Here is an 18,747-nt window from a genome sequence, read left to right as displayed (position 1 = left end):
CAAAACTAAACTACAACTGAGGTACCACCTCATACCACTCAGAGTGGGCATCATTAAAACATCCACAAATAACAAATGCTGGAAAGGGTATGGAGCAAAGGGAATCCTCCTATGCTGTTCATAGGATGTATGAACTGTAATGTATGAATGTAAGCTGGTGCTTTCCTTAGTGGCTACTAAGGAAAACAGTATGGAAGTTTCTCAGAAAACTATGAATAGAATTGCCATAAGATCCAGCAATCCCACTCCTGGGCATATAGACCTAGACAAAACCATAATTCAAAAAATGGCATGCATTCCTATGCTCATAGCAGTACTGTTCACAATAGCCAAAACATGAAAACAACCTAATACCCACCAACAGATGAGTGGATAAAGAAGATGTGGTATACATATACAATGGAACACTACTCAGCCATGAAAAAGAATGAACTAGTGCCATTTGCAGCAACCATGGATGCAACTAGATATCAACTAAGTGAAGTCAGAAAGAAAAATACAAATACTATATGATATCACTTGTATGTGGAATCTCAAGAATGACACGAATGATCCTATCTGTGAAACAGAAATAGACTTACAGTCATACAGAACAGAGTTGTGTTTGCCAAGGTGGAAGTGGGGTTGGGACAGGGATGGAGTGGAAAGTTGGGGTCAGCAGATGTAAGGTATTACATAGAATGGATAAACAAGGTTCTTCTGTATATCACAGGAAACTATATTTAATACTCTATGATAAATCATAATGGAAAAGAACATAAAAAGAATGTACATATATGCATAACTGAATCACTTTGTTGTGCAGCAGAAATTAACACAACGTTGTAAATCAATTGTACTTCAGTTAAAAAATATGAGTATATTCTATAGATCTAATGTACAGTATAGTGGCTACAGGTAATAATACTGTATTGCACACTTGAAATTTGGTAAAGACAGTAAATCTTAAGAGTTCTTACCACAAAATAGAAAAAAAAAGTAACTGTGTAAGGTGATTAATTAACCTTAATGTGGTCATCATTTCAGAGCATCAATGTATATCAAATCACCACATCATACCATTTAAATATATATAATTTTGTTTGTTGATTACATGCATGTGCATTCATGTAACTTAACTGCAGTTAAGTCACTTCAGTCATGTCCAACTCTGTGTGACCCCATGGACTGCAGCCTGCCAGGCTCCTTTGTCCATGGGATTCTCCAGACAAGAATGCTAGAGTGGGTTGCCATGCCCTCCTCCAGGGGACCTTCCTGATCCAAATTTGTTGATTATATCTCAATAAAGCTGGAGGAAAAAAAGAAAGAGCTTTCACTGACAAATAGAAATTTTTGCATAGAATAGAATAGATTTTTCTCTGTAGGTCAAGTTTTGCCTTATGAAGTATTCTGTGAACACACTGATTAATAATGAGAAATTGGTACTACTGTTCAATACTTAAAATGTGCAGATTGCATTGCTATGAGATAGCTAGCATTTGTGGTGCTAGAAAAATAGCATCACCCAGATGTAGCTCTATCAACTATTAAACTATTCTGTGGTAATCTTTTTTCTAAAATTCTGAGCAGATAATTGGAAATTAAAATTAGGAATTAAGGGACAGCATGTCTAATTTCAAAGCTGTTTGCCCCTCTGATATGAAACCACCTCTACCTTGTATATGCTTGTAAACCTGAAATCAAAATATTTTATCCTAGTTAAAGTCATATTTTCTTTTTCAAGTAATATTTTAGAGTTTTATCAGAATAGTTGCTATGAAAAGCTTTCTGATCCCCAAATCTGAACTGTTTTAAAAAGTATAAATGATATGTTTAATACACATAATTGCCAATTTTCATTTCTTGTTTTACAACAGGTTATTAAACAATCATGGGGAAATAAAATGTAATTAATGATTTATTTTTAAAATAGAGTTATTAAGAAAAATGAAAGTGCTATATTCTTATTTCAGATATTAAGGTTTTGACTTTAATTAAAGTAAGATTTAATCACAAGGAAATGCCAATTAAATATTTACTGTTTGGTAAATTCTTTGTGGTGAGGAAGCCAAAATGATCTGAAAATGCCCAAAGAATGCTCATTAGGATTCCTGGATGCAACTAGAGATGATCATATTAAGTGAAGTAAGTCAGAAAGAAAAAGACAAATACCACAAATACTCTCATGTAGAATCTAGAATATGACACAAATGACCCTATCTATGAAATGGACACCTACAGTCACAGAGAACAGACCTGTGGTTGCCAAGGTGAGGGCAGGGGAGGTGAGGAAGGATGGATCTGATTAACTTCTAAACTCAGTAACTCCTTCACAGCTGAAGTTGCTCATGGCTAGTCTTAATTTACCTGTCTTTTGTGAACTATTTCAGGACAAACCTTCCTGGAACTTTACCAAAAGACAAGGAACTCTCCCTAAAAAAAAATAAAAGCTACCCCAAAGCAAAGTATTCCAACACAGATTTCAAATGGTTCATCAAAATATTTGTTATTAATAATTTTTGTTAATAATAAATTTCTGACATTTATTATATGTCTTTCACAGGCTTACAGTCCGCAAGCAAATTCAGAGTGTGTGTATATATACATATATATATAATAAATCAGTAAAAACTCTTTATAAGTGAGAGTTCAGTTAGTAAAGGATACAGCAAAATGAAGACATTTATTTCATAATTATCCTCAGTGTTCAGAAAGTGTGAAGCAAATTGTAAAATGACCAAACAAATGATGGTCTCCTGCAGAATTATCTTAAAATTCGTGAATAAGGCAATGACTCATAGACTCCTACCTCTGACTATATTATTTCAAACAATACATGTAGCACAAAGAGATCTTTCATCTAATGGTCAAGAGAAAACCAGAAATCCAATGTTTGTTCTGATAAGAAGTGGCTCTTCTCTCTAATCACATCATTGAAGTGTTTACAGAGGGAAAGATTCTTCTTTCTAGTTAATTATCATCTAATGGCCAGTAGAGTACTTTGCATAAGCTAATATGCAACAACACTATTTTAAAAATCCCAGCAGAATTGATTAATTAGTTCTCTCATTTAAAGACTTTAATCAGGCTGTTTTTCAAAGGAGAAACAGGAAGTGTACTAAGTCAAGTGTGTTGATTATAAAGAAATTGTGTATAAAGAAATCATGTACTACTCTAAATAGAATTAAATGTACTGGAACAGAACACCCAGAGGTAGAGTACCATGTCAACCTTGGCCTTACCCTTTGATTTCAAGGCTTCTAATACCTTTGAATCAGCTGTTACATCACTCACTAGCTTGATTTCAATACTTTGAGAAGTCAGTTGGAGCAACTTTTCGAAAAGACGTTGACCCTAGAAAAAACATTCAGAACCAAAGTCAGAAAACCTAATATTATGCTGTTTTAAATAGGAATAAATAAACATTGAAAATTAAAACTATCCATTCAAATTTTAAAAGGTAAGTACTTCAGCACTTGGTATTCATGGCAAATTTTTTCAAAGAGTTTATAGAAATAGAGTAGGTGTACAAACACAGATTACATTGTTTTTTGAGTACTGTGCAACTCAATAATTATTGCAATAATCATTTCAATGCTACAATGCAAATCTACTCTTTTACTTTTTCATGAACTCTTAAATATCTACACATGAAGAGGCAGAGAATATTAAACAGTTGTGACTGGGCCCAGAAAGACCCAGATTCCAGCTGATTTTCCAATTTACAAATTATTTCTTAATTCACTTTCTTCCTCAGTGAAGTGTTGATAATATTAATGTTTACTTTAAAGGGTTTTTGTGAGGATTAAGGGTTAGTAGTAGGTAAGTATCCTTTAAGTGTTAGCCATTATGGGGGGAATCATTACTACTGACCCAGTGTTAGTCCCTCAGTCATTTTGACTCTTTGTGACCCCACGGACCGGAGCCTGCCAGGTTTCCCTTGTGGCTCAGCTGGTAAAGAATCCACCTGCAATGTGGGAGACCTGGGTTCAATCCCTGGGTTGGGAAGATCCCCTGGAGAAGGGAAAGGCTACCCACTCCAGTATTCTGGCCTGGAGAAGTCCATGGGGTCACAAAAAGCTGGACACAACTGAGTGACTTTCACTTTCACTACTTATCAGGGATTTACCTAAATTCATTTTCTCATTTCAAATTTATGTTTTACTGAATTCAACTAGAAATCTATAATTATTACCCTAGCCTAAAAAAACTGAAAACAAAAGGTTTTCTTTATTAGATTTCACAAACATAATTTTTATAGTAAAAAATAAAATTTTTTAAATCAATCTCAGGGAGACTCTATATAGTGGTGGGTTCCTTACACCATCACAGGTGAGTGGATTGCAACATTATCCTGTTTATTTTCTCTTTTCGTAGACTCCATAGTGTTTCCATAGACTCCTTCTCCTTATCATAAGAGGGAACTGGTCTTCCTTTATTGGTTTTTCAGGTTTGTGTTATTCGGCCACAAACTCAAATGCCCTCATAGGCTAAACAGGCAATAAGGCTTTGGTCTTAATGGCCCCCAAGTGGTAAAGTTTTATCTTACTTTGATTAGAATAGAGTATTGATAATGATTATGGAGAAAGAATTTGAAGACTGAGAAGGTAAATGGATGGAATGTAGATGCAGAGCAGTGATTCTTGCAATTGGGCCTTAGAAAAGAAAGAGACCAAAGATCAAAACCCTAAAGCTTTGGAATGTGAAGGAGCAAAGGGCTGGTATGCCTGGGCTAGGGTGCCAGCTGACTGCAGGAAGGAGTGTCTGGCATAATCCAGCCATCTCCTGCCTGGAGCTGGTGAGTACAACCTAAGGTCCAACATCCCCAGATGTTAGAGGATGGAGGAGTTGCGCCCCTGCTTGGCATGGAAGTTTCCTTTTTGTCTAACCATGCTGGTAAAGGTTGCCCCAAGTGGAGTCATCAAAAGTGACCAAATTTGGGCTTCCCTGGTAGCTCAGTGGTAAAGAATCCACCTGCCAATGTAGGAGACACGAGTTTGATCCCTGGTCGGGGAAGATCCCATGACTTTGATCCTTGGTCGGGAAAGATCACCACAGAGTGAGTCTGGTTGAGAGCCCGGGAACCACGACTATTGAACCCACGTGCCACAACTACTGAAGCCTGCGTGCCCCAGAGCCCATCCTCTTCAACAAGAGAAGCTACTGCAATCAGAAGCCTGCACACAGCAACTAGAGAGGAGCCTCCATTTCCCCCAAGTAGAGAAAAGCCCGCATGCAGCAATGAAGACTCAGCACAGCCAAAAATAAATAAATAAACAACATTATGAGAAACAAATAAGCCTGAAAAAAAGTGACCAAATTAGTCTACATGCGGAACCTGGAGGCAGCCTCCCCACAAAGTAGGTCTTCCTATAAGGGAGGTCTAATGAGGGCATTAGGTAGTTGCAAATTGCTTTTTAAATAAAGAAGAGGGGAAGAGAGAGAGAGAAAGATAAGAAGGCAGAGGGAGACGGATAGGGAAAAAACAGTTGCTGATTTGCTGATTTCAGGGTCTACATAAGTTTCAAATTTACTATGGAGAAGTGAGGCCTTGGCAGTGAGAGGCTCAGACACTGGATGTGAGGGAAGATGCCCTTGGTGGGACTTTGTGGGGCTTTCTGCCGAGCTGCCTGCCACCAGCATGACCTCCTCTCTGTAAGCTTTGTCACTCTGCCAAGTGGCTATACTCTTGTCACACACCCTGGAAGGCTGGCTGAGGCCTGCAGAGCCCAGATTTCTAGAGCCTAGACGCATGGTCATCTCACAGTCACATAAATGTTTGCAGTTTTCACTTTCACACGGGGAAAGGGCATATGTAATTTGTGCGTTCTGTGAGTCCCCATGGTTAGTGAGCCAGTGTTTTTAAACAAATTTTGTTGTTGTTGTTGTACTTAGTTAACAATACTTTTAGCAAAAATGAAACACAGGAGATCTTCTAACCTATCTGTATTTCTGGCTGTGTGCCTTAAATTGATTTCCACTGTGTGATTTTTGTGAGATTTAAAATGAAGACCAGACCTCTCAAACACGAATGAAAACTGAAGCTCCAAAAGCTACAGATAGTGGCAGACTATCATTAAATAAACCTTATTTTTACTTCCCTGATAGCTCAGGGAAGCCCTTTTCCCTCAGCCATGTCCAACTCTCTGCGACCCCATGGACTATACCATCCGTGGAATTCTCCAGGCCAGAATACTGGACTGGGTAGCCTTCCCTTCTCCAGGGGATCTTCCAAACCTAGGGATTGAACCCATTCCCATAGGCGCTACCATGGAAGCCCAAGAATACTGGAGTGGGTAGCCTATCACATGTGCTCATTACTTACACCAAGGATTCTTAAAATTTTTAATTATAGTGCTCACTTGTAATGAACTTGTGCTGGGGTAGAATTTCTGTACCTGGGTTTGAGGCAGAACTTCTATTAAATTTTGCCTGTTTTCAGTGTCTTACCTCCCAGTCCACACATTTTTGCTAAGACGTTCAAAATATAATTATTTTGAAAGGTATGAAACACTTATTCTATGCTGAGATCTGCAGTAAGGACTACTGCTTTCTGAGTTAAATTTACTCATTATGTTTTCATAGAGGAATAACAAAAGTCCCTTTGGCTTTTAAACATCAGTAGTTTAAAGACTTGCTCTTTCTGGTGAGAAACATCAGCCAACATTTTAAACTCAAATAAATCATCTTGAAGAAAGCTAGTGGCTCAGGCACATTGACCTACTTTAAGCCTTTTTTTTTTTTTTTTTTTTTTTTTATCTGCTAAAACCTTATGATAGACAGTATGGTCCTGGAGAGGGAGGGAGTGGTGCCCCAAAGACAGAGATCCAGTTCAGCCCGTCTGTGACTCGGAAGAGACTGCTTAACCCAAGAGAATAGAGGTTATAAATCCTGCCAATTTCTGTTGACCCAAAACAACTCATGGGCAGGATAAAATTCCACAATAAAATGTGAAGGGGGAAAAATAAAAATACTGAAGAGAAATCAGAATAAAATCATGCTCTGTAAGATTAATTCTGGAGATGATATAGAATATGGCGATGGTTTTCAAGCTTGTTTTAAACTCTTCATTTAAATGAAAACTTAAGCTAAGCATCGCCATAAATCCATCTCTGTCCTCTTGTGTGTTTCCCCAGGGCTCCACAGAAAACAACTGTAAAACCACTGAACTCTACCCCTTTATCATACTGAGGTGTGATGCAGAATCATTAGAATACTGAAATTGAGAATGTCAGAGCTGGAAGATATCTTTGAGATCAATAATCTACCAATCTCCCCACTTTATAGATAAGGATACTCAGGCCCAAGAAAATTAAGTGATATGCTGATTTTCTATATGCTGATTTACTATAATTTTCTCTATATGACCATTTTATGTTAAGGGGGTATTCTTTCTTCAGAAGGGGTATTCTGAAAGAAAGTTACATCCAAGTCTCTTCCTCTCCTTTCCCTCCCCGCTCCAGTATATCCAACTCCTCTGAACTAAGCAGGTCTGGGGCTGGAAGGCATTTAATAACCAGCAGAGTCAGGTTCTGGATACCAACGTGCCTGCAGAGTCAGTCCCTGTCTAACATGAGTGACTGAGTGCTCCTGTTCTCCAGGAGACTACATAGGAGCCGGGGCAAATCCCGAGGCCTGGGCTTGGGAATGTGAAGTATTACAGGGGGTGGCGGTGGGGAGGAAAGATGCTCTTCAATTGACCTGTGATAGACAGGTTAACCATCTAATACAGCCCCTCCTTCACTTGAAAGAAAGCCATTAATAAGCTGATAAAATCAAACACCAACACACTTAAGAGGATCCAGTAAGAGAGATGCTTGGATACAATGGGCGCAAGAAGACAGGAGGTGGAGCTAAGACACAATGTGAGCACTCAAGGACAGTCAGACATGCTGGACTAACACTCTACAATCTAGAGCTAAACTAGAAAAATAATTAAAGAATACTGTTGAGACCCAACTCAGTGGCCCAAAGATGGAATGGAAGAAATATCTCAAAGCACAAACAAGCAGGCACACACACATACATGGAAACATATGGTGACCAGGGGAGAAAAGGGAGACAGATAAATTGAAGATATATACCATGTGGCTAGGGCTTCCCAGGTGGTGCTAGTGGTAAAGAACCCACCTGCCAATGCAGGAGACATAAGAGGCGCGGGTTCAATCCCTGGATCGGGAAGATCCCCTGGAGGAGGGCAGGGCAATCCACTCCAGTATTCTTGCCTGGAGAATCCTATGGACAGAGGAGCCTGGCGGGCTACAGTCCATGGGGTCACAAAGAGTCAGACACAACTGCAGTGACTTAGCTCACACACACACATCATGTGGCTAATAGGTGTATTGGAAGAGAAAAAGAGACAAAAAGGAGGGGTTTGCAATAAAAGAAGAAAAATGTGTCTAACTTGAGAAAAGATATAGATATATGTGTCAAAAAGATAATTGAAGACAGAGGCAAGTATAATGTGGATAGTCACATATAGGCACATTCTGTAAAATAAATCAACACCAAGGAAAGAGAGGAATTCTTACAAACTCCTGGCCAAAAACAAAACAAAACAAAACAAAGCAAAAAGGTAACTATCAAGGAAAATAGATTAGATTAGCATGGAGCTAAATGTTGGCACCACTAAACCAGCATTTGGTGGTGAGAGACTATGGAAGAAAAACAGAGACACCCAGGAATGTTTTACCTAGTCAAGAATTTTACTGCCAGCATGAAAGAAAAAAACATTTTCAGATATATACAGGTTTAGAGACTGTATTACTATATAACCCATATGCAGAACATATGCAATGAAAGGCTCTAACCAAAAAGTAAATAAAAGCCAAGAAGGAAGACGATGGGAAGAAATTATTGGTTAGCAGTGTGATATGGATATGTGTTTGATGTATTTGCTAATTAAGAATTCTTAGAAGAGACTTATTTTATTTATTTATTTTTATTAATTATTATTATTTATTTATTTATTTTTCACTTATTTTTATTAGTTGGAGGCTAATGACTTTACAATATTATAGTGGTTTTTGCCATACATTGACATGAATCAGCCATGGATTTACATGTGTTCCCCATCCCTATCCCCCCTTCCACTTCCTTCCCCATCCCATCCCTCTGGGTCTTCCCAGTACACCAGCCCTGAGCACTTGTCTCATGCATCCAACCTGGGCTGGTGGTCTGTTTCACCCTTGATAGTATACTTGTTTCAATGCTGTTCTCTCTGAACATCCCACCCTCGCCTACTGCCACAGAGTCCCAAAGTCTGTTCTGTACATCTGTGAAGAGACACATTTTAGCAGAAGGCTTACTAAGAATCTATTACAGGCATTCCCTATAAGGGTGCTATTACCCTAAAGGGACTAACAACCAATTCTTTCCTGCTAGTAAAGTAATGCCTAAAATTCTCCAAGCCAGGCTTCAGCAATACGTGAACCGTGAACTTCCAGATGTTCAAGCTGGTTTTAGAAAAGGCAGAGGAACCAGAGATCAAATTGCCAACATCCGATGGATCATCGAAAAAGCAACAGAGTTCCAGAAAAACATCTATTTCTGCTTTCTTGACTACGCCAAAGCCTTCGACTGTGTGGATCACAATAAACTGTGGAAAATTCTGAAAGAGATGGGTATACCAGACCACCTGACCTGCCTCTGGAGAAGTCTGTATGCAGGTCAGGAAGCAACAGAACTGGACATGGAAAAACAGACTGGTTCCAAATAGGAAAAGGAGTATGTCAAGGCTGTATATTATCACCCTGTTTATTTAACTTACATGCAGAATACATCATGAGAAACGCTGGGCTGGAGGAAGCACAAGCTGGAATCAAGATTTCCGGGAGAAATATCAATAACCTCAGATACGCAGATGACACCACCCTTATGGCAAAAAGTGAAGAACTAAAGAGACTCTTGATGAAAGTGAAAGAGGAGAGTGAAAAGTTGGCTTAAAGCTCAGCATTCAGAAAACTAAGATCATAGCATCCGGTCCCATCACTTCATGGCAGATAAATGGGGAAACAGTGGAAACAGTGGCTGCCTTTATTTTTCTGGGCTCCAAAATCACTGCAGATGGTGATTGCAGCCGTGAAATTAAAAGACACTTATTCCTTGGAAGGAAAGTTATGACTAACCTAGACAGCATATTAAAAAGCAGAGACATTACTTTGTCAACAAAGGTCCATCTAGTCAAGGTTATGGTTTTTCCAGTGATCATGTATGGATGTGAGAGTTGGACTGTGAAGAAAGCTGAGTGCTGAAGAATTGATGCTTTTGAACTGCTGTGTTGGAGTAGACTCTTGGGAGTCCCTTGGACTGCAAGGAGATCCAACCAGTCCATCCTAAAGGAGATCAGTCCTGGGTGTTCATTGGAAGGACTGATGTGGAAGCTGAAACTCCAATACTTTGGCCACCTGATGCAAAGAGTTGACTCATTTGAAAAGACCCTAATGCTGGGGAAGATTGAGGGCAGGAGGAGAAGGGGACGACAGAAGATGAGATAGTTAGATGGCATCATCTACTCAATGGACATGGGTTTGGGTGGACTCCGGGAGTTGGTGATGGACAGGGAGGCCTGCGTGCTGTGATTCATGGGGTCGCAAAGAGTCGGACACGACTGAGCGACTGAACTGACTGAACTGAACTGTGTGAGAGTAGAGATGTTTGTGAAAATGAAAGTTACACTTTTTATTAATAAAACACAGATACACATACAGTAAATATGCAATATATCTGTGGTATTAAATTTCTTGGTGGGAAGGATTAGGAAAAAAAACGTCTAAGAAGAACAAGCCTACATGGCTAGCAAACATAAAGTGAAGTCACTCAGTTGTGTCCAACTCTTTGGACACAAAGATTATATATATATATGATTATATATATAATCATAAGTACACACACACACATGGGATAAAAGGTTTAAATCAGGACTTTCCTTGTGGCCCAGTGGTAAAGAGTCTGCCTGCCAATACAGGGGACACAGGTTTGAGCCCTGGTCCAGGAAGATTCTGTATGCCTTGGAGCAACTAAGCCCACGCAGCACAATTACTGAACCCAAGCCCCAGAGCCTGTGTTTTACAACTACTGAAGCCCGTGTGCCCTAGAGTCTGTGCTCCACAATAAGAGAAGCCACCACAAGGAGAAGCCTGTGCACCCCAACTAGAGAGTAGCCCAAGTCACTGCGAGTAGAAAATGCCCACATGCAGTGCAATAAAGACCCAGCACAATCAAAAATTTTTGGTACTACATTTACTGGAAAAAAGTTGTTTACAGTTTAGAACAGTTACTAAAATTTTCTTATTTATCTATTATTTACTGAAATATACAAAGTCTGCCAGGGGTCTGAACACAGATATGTGACTGACATATATTTGTCAGTGTCAACTTTTACTCTCAAATACTCTCAAGACAAAGAAAAGTGTCTTTTAAGCATATTCATTTACTGGATGCATGCTATGTACCAAGGACCTTAATACATGTTGGAGATACATGATAATAAGAAAATACAGCCCAATGTGTCCGATGTTAAGTGGACAAGGTACAGGCCTAGAGGAAACACAGCAAGAACACTAATAACCCAGCCCAAGGTTATTAGCTTGGAAAGTTCCCTCAAAAGGAGGAAGAGAGTAAAAGTATTCCGGGTGGAGGTCTGTGGCAGGGACCTAAGTAGGAGCACATCATGAATGGTCTTGTAAGCCTGGGCAAAGCATCTACACATCATCTGAAAAGAAGTGTGGACCCCTGAAGGATTTTACCTAGAGAAGGGCATAGTCAAATTTCTGTTCTGAAAGAAACTCTTGACAATAAAGTGGAGAAGGACTTGTACAGGGCAAGCCTGAAGGCTGAAAGAGAAATTAGAAGGTTAGTGTGAGATAACGTGACCTGAGCTACAGCAGAGTCAATCAAAGTAAAAACAAAAGGCGGGGGGGGGGGGGGGGGGGGAATGATCTCAGGTATTATGAGACAGCACAGAAATGAACTGGATGGTTAGGTGTGGGCTGAAGAAAAGAGTAGAGTTGGGGATGGTGGCCAGAGACTTTGGCTGCCCTCAGAACATGCTGAAGGAGTATAGAATTCCTTATATGAAGCCATAAGATGTTGGCCATTACATCAGTTCACAAATGTCTTGTGGTCCTGGATCAATCATAGCTTTGGGAACTCAGTGTCACAGACCCAACAACTTAGCTGAGAATGCCCACTTTTTGGGTGATGAGCAACAACAATTACCTGCTTGATAACAGCAAAGAGTATCTACTACATAGACATGCTGGCTGCCAGTCCAGGATCCATCCCATTAAGAGATTTAATTATTCAGAAGAGTTAATCATCAAGACGTTGCCTAACGATGGTTATTCACAATTATGCACCCCTTGGATATGAACAAAGCCATCCCCATCAGGGACAGATGAAGAGAGATGAATAGGTTCATCATACCAGTAAAGGGGCAGGAAATTGCAAGGAATTAGTATCAGGAGAATCAAACTTATCACAGGGACCTGAGCAGCTGGATTCCTACAGTACTAGGAAGTAGCTTTAAGGCTGCTCGAGAGTCCAGTCTGGCTGCAAAAGGTGGGTGGACAACGTGAAATCTTGGCAGAGCATTCAGCAGTATGGGCAAGAGTGTGGATGGCCCTGCACGAGATGGTGGCCTGTGATGTGACTGGGGCGAGGGAGGAATGCCAAGATGTGCCCAACACTGCAGCTCTTCCACAATCACTTCTTCTCAGCCAGCAAACAGCCCTGCACAGAATGGAAGCAAAATTCCTTCAAGTCGTCTCTCCCAGTGGTCCCAGCATTCCTAGGTAGCAACCATGAGAGTTTTCTACATGTTCCCTCAAAACCCCATTGTTTCAAGAAACCAGTTCAGACTCTTTAGCCCTCTAACCCTATTTCTAAGAATGGATACTGAGTAAATGAGCAAAAAGAAAACAATGGTTTGCACAGAAATACTGTCTGCAGGAGAATTCATTTCCTAAAAAAGAAATAGCTTAAATGTTCAATAATAGAGAAATAGTTATATATGTTTAATCTGGTACATATACTACATTTGTATATCAGGCAGCCAATTTAAAATGATGTTTACCAGGGCTTCTAATAGCATGGAAAGATATTTATGGTGTGACATTAAGTTCAAAAAAATTAAGATACACGTTTCTTTATAAGAGCCCATGTATATAATTATGCCTAAAATAACCATCACAAAATGTTTGCTGATGATCACATGGATGATTTTGTTCTCTTTCATTTCTCTGTAATTTCCAGGTTTTTTTTTTTATAGTAAGGAACTATTAGTATTTCACGGGGTCACAAAGAGTTGGACACAACTGAGTGACTGAACAACAACAAAATTAATATTCTAATGGGAAAAAAAATCCAACCTATTTTTTTAAAAAGAAATTTCCAAAAACATAAATTGACCTTAGGAAAGTGAAAATCTAGAGAGAAAACATCATATAGGCAAATAAAACTAAGATAAGACAATGTAAAAGAAAAGTTATTATTTAATGAAAACATTAATAATTGAGAAGAATCTCCTTGGATTCATGATTTATTCATGTCTCTTTGATTGGATTCTAAAAGAATCAAAGAGGTTAAACTCTTGCTAATCATAGTGTTTATGAGTTTACATCTGAATGATGATTTCCCTTGGAAATATACTGGAAAGCAAGCAAGAATATAATTAGAATTATTCAACAGATGGGGAAGCAAAAGCATAGAGAAGCAGCAGGAATTCACTAAGAAACAGAGCGGACCAGAATGAGTCCCACATTTGTAGAAATTAAATTCCTCTTTTAATTTTACATGGTAATCATGTTGGATTCTAGCATAGTATAAAGCACCCAGTGAGAACTCATTATTTGTTACTATAATTAAACTGACTTGAACCAGATTTGTAGTGTGTACCCAAATAAGTCATTGTGAACAACATTCATGAATTTAGCAATAAACACTAACACAGGCGATAAATGGTCAAAGACTATTCTATGCCCTTTTTGCATATTAACTAATTTAATCTACACAATGACCTATGAGGTAGGTTCTGTTATCACCTTGATTTTGCTGACGAGAAAACTGAGGCACAGAGAGTTCAGCATCTAACTCAAAGTCACACAGCCAGTAAGTGGATAAAAAGAAATATAAGCTGTGCTCCTGACTCTACAGTCTGTCTACCACTGAAAACTGCCTATCACTCATTGTCTAGAGACAGAATTCTGACTTATGCATTTCAAAACAACCTCCTGGATCATTAAAGTTTCAAACATGCTACTTCCTAAATTGAGCAAATACTGTTATATTTTTAAAATCATAGTTTTTCTTTTTTTTTTTTTTTTTTTTTTAAAATCATAGTTTTTCAAAATTAAACAACTGTGATACATCATCATGGTTCACTGTAGAACAGTAACTAATTGATTTCATATAAATACATCTCTTTAAGAAAGCCCAGAGATAAATCCATGCACCTATGGACACCTTATCTTTGACAAAGGAGACAAAAATATACAATGGAGAAAAGAGAATCTCTTTAACAAGTTGTGCTGGGAAAACTGGTCAACGACCCGTAAAGAATGAAACTAGAATGCTTTTTAAAACCATACATAAAAATAAACTCAAAATGGATTAAAGATCTAAATGTGAGACCAGAAACTATAAAACTCCTAGAGGAAAACATAGGCAAAACCCTCTCTGACATAAATCACAGCAAGATCCTCTATGACCCACCTCCCAGAATATTGGAAATAAAAGCAAAAATAAACAAATGGGGTCTAATTAAACTTAAAAGCTTTTGCACAACAAAATAAACTAAAAGCAAGGTGGAAAGACAGCCTTCAGAGTGGGAGAAAATAATAGAAAATGAAGCAACTGACAAAGAATTAATCTCAAAAATATACAAACAGCTCATGCAGCTCAATACCAGGAAAATAAATGACTCAATCAAAAAATGGGCCAAAGAACTAAACAGACATTTCTCCAAAGAAGACATACAGATGGCTAACAAACACATGAAAAGATGCTCAACCTCCCTCAATATCAGAGAAATGTAAATCAAAACCACAATGAGGTACCGTCTCACGCCGGTCAGAATGACTGCTATCAAAAAGTCTACAAACAATAAATGCTGGAGAGGGTGCGGAGAAAATGGAACCCTCTCACACTGTTGATGGGAATGCAAACTAGTACAGCCACTATGGAGAACAGTGTGGAGATTCCTTAAAAAACTGGAAATAGAACTGCCATATGACCCAACAATCCCACTGCTGGGTGTACGCACTGAGGAAACCAGAATTGAAAGAGACACGTGTACCCCAATGTTCATCACAGCACTGTTTACAATAGCTAGGACATGGAAGCAACCTAGATGTCTATCAGCAGACAAATGGATAAGAAGGTTGTGGTACATATACACAATGGAATATTACTCAGCCATTAAAAAGAACACATTTGAATCAGTTCTAGTTCAGTTCAGTTGCTCAGCCATGTCCGACTCTGCGACCCCATGAACCACAGCACGCCAGGCCTCCCTGTCCATCACCAACTCCCGGAGTTCACCCAAACCCATGTCCATTGAGTAGATGATGCCATCTAACTATCTCATCCTATGTCATCCCCTTCTCCTGCCTTCAATCTTTCCCAGCATCAGGATCTTTTCCAATGAGTCAGTTCTTCGCATCAGGTGGCCAAAGTATTGGAGTTTCAGCTTCCACATCAGTCCTTCCAATGAACACACAGGACTGATCTCCTTTAGGATGGATTGGTTGGATCTCCTTGTAGTCCAAGGGACTCTCAAGAGTCTTCTCCAACACCACAGTTTAAAAGCATCAATTCTTTGGTACTCAGCTTTCTTTATAGTCCAACTCTCACATCCATACACGACCTCTGGAAAAACCATAGCCTTGACTAGATGGACCTTTGTTGACAAAGTAATGTCTTTGCTTTATAATATGCTGTCTAGGTTGGTCATAACTTTCCTTCTGAGGAGTAAGCGTCTTTAATTTCATGGCTGCAATCACCATCTGCAGTGATTTTGGAACCTAGAAAAATAAAGGCAGTCACTGTTTCCACTGTTTCCCCATCTGCTTGCATGAAGTGATGGGACCGGATGCTATGATCTTAGTTTTCTGAATGCTGAGCTTTAAGCCAACTTTTCACTCTCCTCTTTCACTTTCATCAAGAGTCTCTTTAGTTCTTCACTTTTTGCCATAAGGGTGGTGTCATCTGCGTATCTGAGGTTATTGATATTTCTCCCGGAAATCTTGATTCCAGCTTGTGCTTCCTCCAGCCCAGCATTTCTCATGATGTATTCTGCATATAAGTTAAATAAGCAGAGTGACAATATACAGCCTTGATGTATTCCTTTGGAGAAGACCCTTGAGTGTCCCTTGGACTGCAAGGAGATCCAACCAGTCCATCCTAAAGGAGATCAGTCCTGAATATTCATTGGAAGGACTGATGTTGAAGCTGAAAGTCCAATCCTTTGGCCACCTGATGCAAAGAACTGACTCACTGTAAAGACCTTGATGCTGGAAAAGTTTGAAGGTGGGAGGAGAAGGGGACGACAGAGGATGAGATGGTTGTATGGCATCACCCACTCAATGGACATAAATTTGAGTAAACTCCGGGAGTTGGTGATGGACAGGGAGGCCTGGCATGCTGCAGTTCATGGGGTTGCAAAGAGTCGGACATGACTGAGCGGCTGAACTGAATGAGGTGGATGAAACTGGAGCCTATCATACAGAATGAAGTAAGTCAGAAAGAAAAAAACCAATACAGTATATCCACGCATATATATTGGAATTTAGAAAGATGGTAACGATGACCCTATATGTGAGACAGTAAAAGAGACGCAGATATAAAGAACAGACTTTTGGACTCTGTGGGAGAAGGCGAGGGTGGGATGATTTGAAAGAATAGCGTTAAAACATGTATACTGTCATATGTAAAATAGATGACCAGTCCACGTTCGAAGCATTAAATAGGGCACTCAAAGCTGGTGCACTGGGACAACCCCCGAGGGGTGGGATGGGGAGGGAGGTGGGAAGGGGGCTCGGGATGGGGGGCACATGTACACCCATTGCTGATTCATGTCAATGTATAGCAAAAACCACCACAATACTGTGAAGTAATTAGCCTCCAATTAAAATAAATTAATTAATTTTAAAAAAAGAATAAAAGGGGGAAAAAAGATTCAGTCATAGCTCATTAATTGATTTTTTTGGTTTCTTCCAGAAAACTCATAGAGAATAGGATTTTTATGATTAATGAATTTGGTAGCTCTACTAATAAGCCTTTGCCAAATCATATTTTCTGGCTTTTCCTAAACAGTCTTGATTTCATAAAACTCCATCATTTTATCCCATAAATTAGCAATCAAGTTGTCCTAGAAATTCAATATTTCACTGTGTAAACTCATCATCTAGACAGAAAGAAACAAAACCCTTAGCTCAACCATGTATTTTGATTAAATATGAAAATATAACTTCCATGGAACTGTAGACCACACTAGCCCTTAACATGACTGTGATGTAGAGGGAGGTCACTGCCCAGTTTCTTTTAGCACAGGAGGAAACAACTACCAAAAGATTAATAATACCCAGTGCAAGGCAGGAAAGACAAAATGAGTTTTTCAGGGTGGGAATTAAACCAGCAACCCTCTGGTGACACAGATTAAAATGCATTTTTAATGAGGGCTTCTGTTTCCAGGCAAATGAAAAAAAAAAAAAAAGATAGGCTTTCATCATTCTGTTAGTAATGACCATAGCTCACTCTTGGGCTTCCCAGGTGGTGCTAGTGATAAAGAACCTGACTGCCACTTCAGAAGATGTAAGAGACATGGGTTCAATCCCTGGGTCAGGAAGATCCCCTGGAGGAAAGCACCGCAACCCACTCCGGTATTCTTACCTGTAGAATCCCATGGACAGAGGAGCCTGAGGGGCTACTGTCCATGGGGTTGCAAAGAGCCGGACACAACTGAAGCGACTTAGCACACACACAAAGCTCACTCTTGTGAAATGGCATCCAGAGAGGACACAGACATCCAGAGAACACACAGATGTCATGTGCCATGTTTATCTCTGTCCCCTTTCTGCTGAGCTGGGGCCTGCCTGCCATTGGCTATATCATTCCTTGGTGTATTTTGCTTACAGCTGCAGGATGATAAGTAGATGGGCTGCTTTTCAACTATAGTTCCTACTTATCTAGTTACCATTTATGGTTCCCACTTAGGAATTTTCAGACTCTGTTGGTTTAGAAGTAAATATTGTGTTCCTCGAAATAAAAATATTTTCTTTTAAAAATATATTAATGAAAAAAAGTTTCAAAATTGAGTCAATTTTCATGATACTGGGTCACCTTAAAAAATTTTAGTTAGCTCACTTGAGTAATTAAGGTGTGAATTTCTTTTTCTTAGCTCAATAAGAAATTGTTTGTCTTCTGTGTGCAATAAGCCAATCAATAACCATATCCCAGTAATTATGAGGGTATGGTAAAACTAAAAGGTCCAAAGGTTAGTCACCTCAAATTTAAAATTTGGGTAAAATCTTGAATTTTCTATTTCCATTTGAAAGATAAAGTCAGGTAGAATTTAAATCAAATGGTCTTTCAGTCAGTACCTTCCTTTGTAGAAATGGTAAAACTTGATGGCCTGGAGAGAACAGGATATGGGTCCTGTAAGAACACCTGAAAAGAAAAAGCTGGCAGCAAGGACCTTTCTTTTTTCCATTTCTGATCTCTGTACAATTACCCCTATGGTGTGGTGAGAGGGTAGGAAGGAGTGAGCCA

General features: G+C 39.2%; 1 protein-coding gene across 5 annotated transcripts in view; it reads right to left on the bottom strand.

Annotated features, from left to right (window-relative positions):
• Positions 1-18,747, bottom strand: part of PLD5 (phospholipase D family member 5) — a 374,767-nt gene that overhangs the window by 124,189 nt on the left and 231,831 nt on the right. For all 5 annotated transcript variants that reach the window (XM_043924362.1, XM_043924365.1, XM_043924364.1 and 2 more), the window contains one exon: positions 3,222-3,333. In XM_043924362.1, coding sequence (XP_043780297.1) covers positions 3,222-3,333 — 112 coding nt within the window. The remainder of the gene's footprint in view (positions 1-3,221; positions 3,334-18,747) is intronic.

The sequence above is a fragment of the Cervus elaphus genome, chromosome 14 (assembly GCF_910594005.1).
Source record: "Cervus elaphus chromosome 14, mCerEla1.1, whole genome shotgun sequence".
NCBI classification, from domain to species: domain Eukaryota; kingdom Metazoa; phylum Chordata; class Mammalia; order Artiodactyla; family Cervidae; genus Cervus; species Cervus elaphus.
Note: the sequence above shows the minus strand (reverse complement) of the source record. Positions and strands in the feature narration are given on the sequence as shown.